The sequence below is a fragment of the Liolophura sinensis genome, chromosome 7 (genome assembly GCF_032854445.1).
Source record: "Liolophura sinensis isolate JHLJ2023 chromosome 7, CUHK_Ljap_v2, whole genome shotgun sequence".
Classification (NCBI taxonomy): Eukaryota; Metazoa; Mollusca; class Polyplacophora; order Chitonida; family Chitonidae; genus Liolophura; species Liolophura sinensis.
In genome coordinates, this window is record NC_088301.1 from 25323550 (window position 1) to 25332813 (window position 9264).

A 9264-nucleotide genomic window follows, 5' to 3' on the forward strand; every position below is an offset into this window, starting at 1 on the left:
TTCTTTTCTTTTCTTTCCCAGCTATCACGAACGGCTTTCGGCTTCACTTCAATAGAATACTTGGTGCAGCTTTCACCCAAAAACTTTCAGATTCACTTGTACAGGACTATATATCTGACTGTTATTGCAAGTTTTGGACATCTCCGCCGACTTGTTTGTATATATGCAAATCCAAGTGAAAAAAAGGTTAAACATTCAAAACCTGAGTTTTATATTTAAGATTGCTTTTAAGTGACCAGCTGTGGCGTCAAGGCCATAAAAAAAATGGACATGTAATACATGCATAATCAGATCGCTGTTTTATATCAGTTTAGGTATGCAAACAATTCATCTGGGGCCTTAATTTCTTTACTGAAAAGTAAGTCCCACGTTTTCAAGTTCTGTTTGAACTCCTTCAGGAAGCTTTGTACTACACTCTTACACCTGTTCACTATATATCATCATCCTGGCTCTGGATGAGTGAAACACGAGCATCTTGGTGACTTGAAGGACATATAAAGTTACACCTTCGTATGGTTGTTTCACACTTCACTTTGATCAATGTGACTAACGTTTAAGCTGCTGGTAAAGTAGCTCACAAATAAGATAAGAGAGAGGGAGTTTTATTTGGAAAACCAGGTAAAGCAGTATATAACAGGTTTCCTCATTTATTAAAACTTTCACGCCAAAAAATGAAATGAAAAACAAAAAAAGCAACAAAATATAACAATAAATTATATCTCACAGTGACTATTGTTTTCTTATATTTTAAGGCTTTTTTGTGTGAGAAAACAATTCAAAACTCTTCTTTACAAACCAACACATTCTGATATATTATATTTATGAAGAAGTTAAATATCTGATATCTGGAGAAAAATTGTCCCTTCACTGGCCTTTTCCTGTATAGTCTAATACACACATAAATCGGCACTGACAAACCATACAAGAAACCAACCAATTTAATATTTGAGACTGTTTTTGGTTTTTTAGCTTCATCTTCAATTACAGGTGCATTGCTGTTAACTGAGAGAATAATGTTTAATAGGATTAAGTCATTATCTCTGAATTGCATCTGATTCAAAGTCGCATAAAATTTTATCACATTTACCTGAGAAAAAGTGTCTTGCTGTTTACTACATGTACTGTGCATGTGTACTCCCTGTTCCTGGCAATTTCTCCCACCTTCTTCCAGCTCACAATATAAGGTACTTACCAGACATAAGAGTAAGTTGTAATCAAAACCATGTCATCTGAAAATTCTAATTTAACTTAAAAATTCAGACATACATGACCTTGACTTATCTACATACAATACACTTCAGGCGCCTTGAACGGTTTTCAGTTTCAAAAGAAATTTCCCACGCTCTCCATCATTCATTTGAAGCAAATCCTGTTGTCCTCGCACAGTGTTTCTCAGTAAGACAGTACTTCACACGCATGATTCCACTTATCTCCACTACCTTCACTTATCAGCTGCCCGAGCTGGCTGTCCTTGTGTCACTGTTCTCTCCTGTGGGTAAGTGAGGAACAGATTTGGTTCCTGATGGGTTAGAATCACTGCTGAAACTAGAGGTCCACCGCCACCAAGCCACCTTAGTACGGTCCCAAAACGCCCCTGGAGAGTCCAGGGCAGGGCGCACATCTAGAAGGGTGAACTGAAATGTGTTAGGGTCCACTGAGCCCCCGTCGTAGTAATCAATGATGTAACGGACCTCCTTCCCACAGCGGTCTACAATCCAGTCATGTCTGTCGAATGGCAACTCGTATCTGAGGGACAACAGAAAGAAAGACTCAATTATACATGTGTACCTTTATATTCATGGTAAATCGAACTGTGCCTTAATCATGTTGACATAAAAGACCATTGTATATATGTTGCAGTTTTCGCCTTTGGGAAACTCTTACCATCTAGGTGAACTTTTATCATTCCACTAAATAAGGAAAGACTTGTCTTTAGTAAATTTTCACCATGCAAAGTCTTTCTGTAGGTAAATAGGCGAAAATTTCAATACTGATGTTCTCTTGTGTAGAAATCATCGATTAATTGCTGAAAATGCAGATTTCTAGTTACATCATTATGACTACAGACCAGTGTCACAGCGCAAAATGATGTTGCTTTACCACATGGTTTGGATAAAACTACCACAAGGACAACATTATTTTTAAATTCAAAAGATTACTCCAATCCTGTTTTACTGCTTTCCTTCATTCTATAAACCACCTTATGGTAAAATTGACAGATTGGGACGTGACTTTTTTTTAGATCATGCACGATGGTGTGTCTGGAAACAAGCGAATTGGGAGTTTTATACATTCTTTAAATGCAGCCTTGTACAGAGACACATGATTTTATCCCGAATCAGACATCAACGGTCACAAGGGGTACAGATATATTCTTGAATCCTGCAGATGGTGTAAAATTTGCTGAGTAGGTTATCTCCCTTTGTTAATGTCCACCAATGGTGGCATCGCTGAAGCAGTTCACCTATACATCGGTCTTCTGCACTAAACTGATGGGTCTTTGCACGATAAATTCGTTACATGGTGACTCGGTGATAGGATACACAAACATATGGTGTCAATAATCCTCATATTGGGCTCGGCATCAATACCTGTAGAGGATTATTGACACCAAATATTATATTTGCATATCCTATCACTGAGTAACCATGTTGTCCACGAGTGAGGGAATAATATTCATATAGTTTTATGTCAATATATCTGACTGCTACTAGATGTCATGCTTAAGCTCATAGCTTTCACATATACTATGTAATATATCAGTGTCTAATAAACTAGGCTGTTGTATATTCAGTTTTTTCCCCTTCTGCTACATTTGCAAATTTGGTTTAATAATATCTATACAAATCTTTCCTGCTGTGATAAAGACAAGGTCAAGTCCATTAACTCCAGCTAATTGCAGTCACATCCCCTACAATCTTTTTTTTTTTTTCATTTAGAGAGATAACACATTATTCACAGCATGTACTCAGTTGTCAGGTTTGCGTGGGATCTGTGTCAATATTAGATAAGTCTGCGGCAGTGTTAAACAATCTGTAAGTGTAATACAGATGGCCCATGTTAACAGGCCCTCTCTCCTCATAGCCACTACAGTAGCAGTCTCCTCTTGATTGATCCCCTTTGGGTCTGCAGATGATAGATCTGCCCCCACCCCGCACAGTCTGCCATGTCAGGACAAGCCGTAACTAACACAATCCTCGTCCTTCCCTCTGATTCATAGCCTCTCCCACCTCCTTTAACCAGTTATTACATCAGGATTACCAGCAGCCAGCTTACACAGTGTCATCCATCAACCTGACCGCTTGCTCAATGAAGTCACCCAGAGCTATATCAGCCACACCATTACCCTCGCAGTCTACTGTATATCTGTCAATTCCTCCAATTTACTTCATCAACTCCACGCCACCAGCTTGCCTGTTTCTATAGTAACGCACAAACCCACATTCAGGTAGGAATCGTTACCAAGCTTTGCTGTTATCAAGGTGCGAGGACAGGTTCATTCTGCTGTTAGGTAAATCCTAATTACTGAGTACCCCTAGCACTGCTTCCTTAACACCGCCATGTAATCATGCCATCTTTTATCATCACAATGAACACTGTGCTAATATGTGGGATTGGATGATTGTTCATCAGGATATTATCCAATCATGTTGGCAGATCAACATAAATGGATGCCAACTACATGTCAGTATAGTTTTTATTTAAAGAAACACTTGAAAGCATATGTGTGCCTATGCTGAAAGTGTGTTGATGGAGAAATTTTCAAATGGACAAAAATAAACATATCATAAGCGACCAAAAATACTGGTATTGATCCATAAAATTTTAGCTAATTTATTTCAAACCATAACATGTGGCAAGGACTTCAAGGAATATTTCAATCACGCCACAACACAACTGCTACCCCGGCTGAGAAAGACCCTAAAATTTTTGCCACCAAAAGTGAATATTTAGAGGTAAATAAATGTCACAAGAGAGTACACTTGATACTACAAGTTATATTTAACCAGTAGGAAATCATCCTACTTTCTAAAACACCTTTTTAAGATCTACAGAACTCTCAGAAACCGGCAAAATATGCAACCTAGTCGTGGAAGAAATTTTATGTCATTTCAATTATTACAGTCAGTACATCATCCCCAAAAAGTAGCCTCGGTCTCAACAAAACACATTGCATACATGCGTATGTTCTCTGAGTTACTGTGTATTAAGTGTGATTAGTTTATTTAATTAATGTCTGCATTCAAGAGAACTTCACTTTAATATAACCATGGTCAACAGTAAGGAAAAAAATGTACCCTACCAGGTAGATGACCACTCTACTGATAACTAATCAGAAACGGTGCAGTAAGAGCTGGATTCAAACACTTGTCTCCAGTGATGAAGTCTGTATGAAGGAGTGAGTGAGTGAGTGCTTGGAGTTTAACGTCGTACATAACAATTTTTCAGTCATATGACAACGCAGGAATCCTCAGAGTGCATGTAATGCGCATGTAAAGTTGCATTACGGATTTCCACCGCTCTTTTATCTAGTGCTGCTTCACTGAGACGGCTTACCGGAGGCAAATAAGCCGCGCCGCCCGAGCCATTATACTGATACGGGTCAACCAGTCATTGCACTATCCCCTTCATGCTGAACGAAGTCTCAGGACTTAACCCAGGATCGAACCTGGATCTGCCGCTCCCGAAGCGAGCGCTTGACCAGTCTGTATGAAACAACCCATTAGACTACTTGGCCAGCCACAAAATGTGCATAGCAGGGGAGTAAGGAGCAGCCACATTAAAGTTATTTAGGCCACCCTAAAAAAAATTCATTGTTGCCCACATCACTCTCTCATTATCATGGAGAGAGAAAAAAAAAAGCCTTCTCTCAAAATCCAATAAAACCTTCACAGCCGCACCCTTTTTTTAAAAGAGGTTCAGGTTAGGCTCAATAAGTATAGTTTTAATGATTTTTTTTTTATACTCATCCTCAAGTCTGTGTCAATGAATAACAAATACATGTACGGTTTATAAATACATGTACCAGTATTTCAGTTCAACTCACACTGTTAGTTCACAATTCTGTATTATATCTTCACATATGTACTTACCCCAGCCAATGCCGTATCCGGGCTCTTGGAGAGAACTGTGTAGCCTTTCCGCCAAACCTTTTCAGTTTTGGATTACCACATTCCCTGGGGGGAAAAATGAACAATTCTCACCCATCTGGCCCTTGGTACAGAATGATAACTGACAGAGGAAATCTAATAAACAGCTGTAGTGTTTGTGATTATATTATATGTCTGCTGATATTGTCATAACTGATAAGGTGCATGAAATGTGAGTGTAAAACAACAACTACTTTGACAAAGAGTTGGCAGCTCAGTTCCATCTATTATGGAAATAAAAACACAAAAGCTTACCACTCAACTTTAAACGCAATAGACCACTGATGAGATCAAATCTGCACTTTATAGGCTATGTGCTGATGAGTAATTTTTTACGTGTCCTTCTTCATTTTCCCCCTTTATCTTACAACAAACATTTCACAATGAAGCAAATATAACATACAGGTATACCAATTAGCCATACAGAGCACCCTTTCAAAAGTGTCCAAACTTAGAATGTCAAAACTGTAAGACTGTGTTTAATACACTGTACAGATTTTTGTTTTGAAATCAAACTGTTGATTATCTCACATATCCAAGCAATATGAAATTTTTTTACAGATGTTCGAAAACAAAACAAAAAGTAGTTTTAATGGTGTCAGAGTTGGCAAAGTGTATGAACCTAAAAGTGTATTTGGAAATTATGATTAACAACTGTCATTGGTGCATTCAGTGTAACCCATGTAATGTCATAATACAGCATCAATCCTCTCTAGATTTGTACTCCCAATAAGATGATTTTTTTTTTTTTTTTTTTTTTTTGATTGGTGTTTTACGCCTTACTCAAGAATATTTCACTTATACTACGGCAGCCAGCATTATGGTGGGTGGAAACTGAGCAGAGCCCGAGGGAAACCCACGACCATCTGCAGGTTGCTAGCAGACCTTCCCACGTACGGCCTGAGAGGAAGCCAGCATGAGCTGGTCTTGAACTCACAGTGACCACATTGGTGAGAGGTTTCTGGGTCACTATGCTGCGCTAGCGTGCTAACCGACTGAGCCACGGAGGCCCCCCAATAACATGAGCAGAAGTCAGCAATATTATTTGTTTCTTACCTGGCATGGAGAGCCTCCCACTTAAGAACTTCTTCCCAGGCCTGTTCATTGTTCGCATTATGAATCCTGATAATGGCATCCATATTTTCTGGTTTGACATCATCTTCTTTCCATCGCCAACCTGGAGGGTAGATAAAAAGCAAAAAACTGTGAGGCACAAAAGAATCTACACTTCACTTTGACATGCCATTGTCTCTAAAACGGTAAATATGAATATAGTGCCAGCTTATACATGTGCTCTATCGGTTTGAGTTAAGCAAGTAGAATATATAGTACAGCCTACTACAGGCCTTGACACTGACATGCTGCTCAAAATTTAACTTGAAGCCAGAACGCAAAGCATATCATATAAACTACGTGTGGAGACTAAAACAGATCTATTACATATTTTCCACAAAATTATATATTGTGCACATTAAAAAAGGGCTTTTGTTTAAATAACACTACAAAAACCACTCTTAATAATAATAATATAATAAAATAATTTTAAAAAATTAATGATTTTTTTTCCTGACAAGAATATTGACTTTTGACACAGTAACTGATCTGTTTAAATACCCCTCACCCCCCCCAAAAACAACAATCTCTCCACACACTTTGTGAAAAAAACATTAGAAGCTCTAAAACTAAGAGTTCTAAAATTCAATGAAGTAAAAATCCAGAAACCTCACAAGTGAAAAATCCGGACACTTCACAACAAAAAGGCACCAATACATTTTGGAAAGGCAGATAATGGCAGGCAATCAGCATTAAAGTACTAAATCATCGTTGAAGGGATTGTCAAGATCAAACTGTCTGAAATTCGTTACAAGAAATAAATTTCAAATGCCTTTTATAGCCCAGAAAAAATCATAACAGTAAATTGCTTGATACTTTGAGTGGCATCATTTTCTATTTTCCCTTTTCTTACCAAGCTGACAACAGGTAGAAGTTTAGAAACCTGATGTGTCTCACATTCCTGAAGTTAACCAAGTTTCCTGCTGATTTCCTTCCAGTATTAGGGTAAATACATGTACCACTGCTATCCAGCCTCTGACAGGAAACTAAAACTCTAATGTGTAAAGCTGTTAAACCATGTACCACAAAAAAGTACTTGTTTGACATGAAAATAAACTATGAAACCTTTTGGATCAAGCCTAAATAATTTTTAAATTGGTGCTGGAGATGTTTGGCAACTCACATCCAAGCAAATCCCATTTCCAAAAAGTTACAATGTTATTTATTGTGGCAGCTGTCCTGTACCAAATACTTGGCGAATGTCAAAATATGATTGGATGCAGGACACGTCCTTATTTCCAAGCTTGTGTATGCTGTTAAACTTGCCTTTTCTCAACATTGCATTCCAGAACATTTGTGGTGAGGGATATACCCAGTTTTCATTGGAATCTGCCTTCGGGATTGATGATACTTGTCTGTTTATTGGTAAAGGGAATGGTTGATCAGGAGCTGGTCGCTGGTTAGGTGGTGGCATCTGATGAAATAAATGCATAACCACTTACAGATCACTGGCAGACATTAATGCATTCAGAATATAATGAGTCCATTTCTCCTTTGTATATTACATTCATCAGGCAACATAACCCTGCTTTTAGTTCCTTCATGCCATAACTCAGGAGCCTTTACGAGTATAATGTATCTACTTGTTCCATCATCAATGGATGGGAGACAACTTTGCAATACTACAGTACTTCTAAAAATATATCTTATTTAAAGGAGACGAAAACATAAAAATGATGCCAAAATCAGAGGAATAGAACATGAAAACTTATTTGCAGACATTGTCTTAAGTTATTTTTTTAATCTTTTGTTTTCAGAAAATAGGGTATTTGAAAACATTTTTGTATTGTGGATATTTGATACCACCCCTTGGTATTTATCGTCTTTGCATAATAATGTTCTAAATAAGGAAATGATGCACGTCTTATAAATTTATTTCACTGTAAGTTCTTTGTTTATAACCAAACACATGTATTAAATCTGAATTATGGTAATATTTATGGATTTATTAAAAATCACACCAAATACATGGTGAATGAAGGTTTATTTACCATATTGTCCAAGTTGACATTATCTGTGTTAGTTTGATGCATTGGGCAGCCAGATGGTGTTTGATTAGCTTGATGCATGGGACATTCACTGGGATAGTTCTGATTTGTGTTGATACCAAGTGCTGCCTCTCTGGCTGTCTTACTGTCAATTGTGGCTTGAGCTGGATTAACATTGTTCTGAGAGGAGTTTGAAGAGCCCATTCTGCAAAAACTAAAAGTAGAAATGACATTACAAATAGTGTGAGTAATCGGCATAGAACAGCGCTATACTAATGTAAGACCTGACATCTTTGCTTGTTCTAGTTTTTCAATTAAAAAAAAAAAAAGTTAACTGGTAGATCACATTTTCAGAACTTTTAATTTTGAAGCCAGCTTGCTGATTTCCTGCACTTTAATTCAACAAAAACTGCATATTTCATCAATCTCCATTGTTACTTCTGACTGTCTGAAGGGGAAGTATGGAGGTGTTCAAGGTAAGATAGTGGATCACGCCAGGGCTGTGATATTATACGTAATCACTGCTCTACAGAGCTAGAGAACCGTGATATGCGTATTGTGCTTATTACATCACAGTTAATGATTAGGCCTACATATTTATTGTTAAGACTATTTCTGATATACCCAGATATTAAATTGTGTGAAGTGTTACGTTTTTCATCAACATGATAAGGCAACCACAGGTTTACTAAATAAATCAATGCGTTCCCGGGACGGTAGGCCTATACTAGTAATGCGTATTTATTCATGCCACTACCAGCGTACCATACGGTGCCTAAATTTCGTATTTCGCATGTGCCGCAAATGAAAAGAATTGATTAAACAACAGTATCCTCTTATCACGAACTTAAACATCACTTTATGAAAAAGACACACATTCTTATCCCTCTTTAACCAAACTTAGGTTCATCTACTGACCTTTTCTGCCTCTACTTGGCAGAAAGAGGAGCCGTCTGCTAATTCTGAAACTTCCGGTGTATTATTGGTTTGCGCATGCGTGCAGAATCAAATCT

The 9264-nt window shown here is 37.7% G+C and overlaps 1 protein-coding gene across 1 annotated transcript; it reads right to left on the reverse strand.

The window, feature by feature from the left end:
- Positions 1–602: 602 nt before the first annotated feature.
- LOC135471315 (holocytochrome c-type synthase-like) lies at positions 603–9241 on the reverse strand. Its single transcript, XM_064750496.1, has 6 exons — positions 9170–9241; positions 8255–8465; positions 7530–7677; positions 6207–6327; positions 5094–5177; positions 603–1746 (listed from the first exon to the last, which is right to left on the reverse strand). Exons 2-6 carry the CDS (start codon positions 8453–8455, stop codon positions 1449–1451), a joined length of 852 nt encoding a protein of 283 aa, XP_064606566.1. The 5' UTR covers positions 8456–8465; positions 9170–9241; the 3' UTR covers positions 603–1448.
- Positions 9242–9264: the final 23 nt, after the last annotated feature.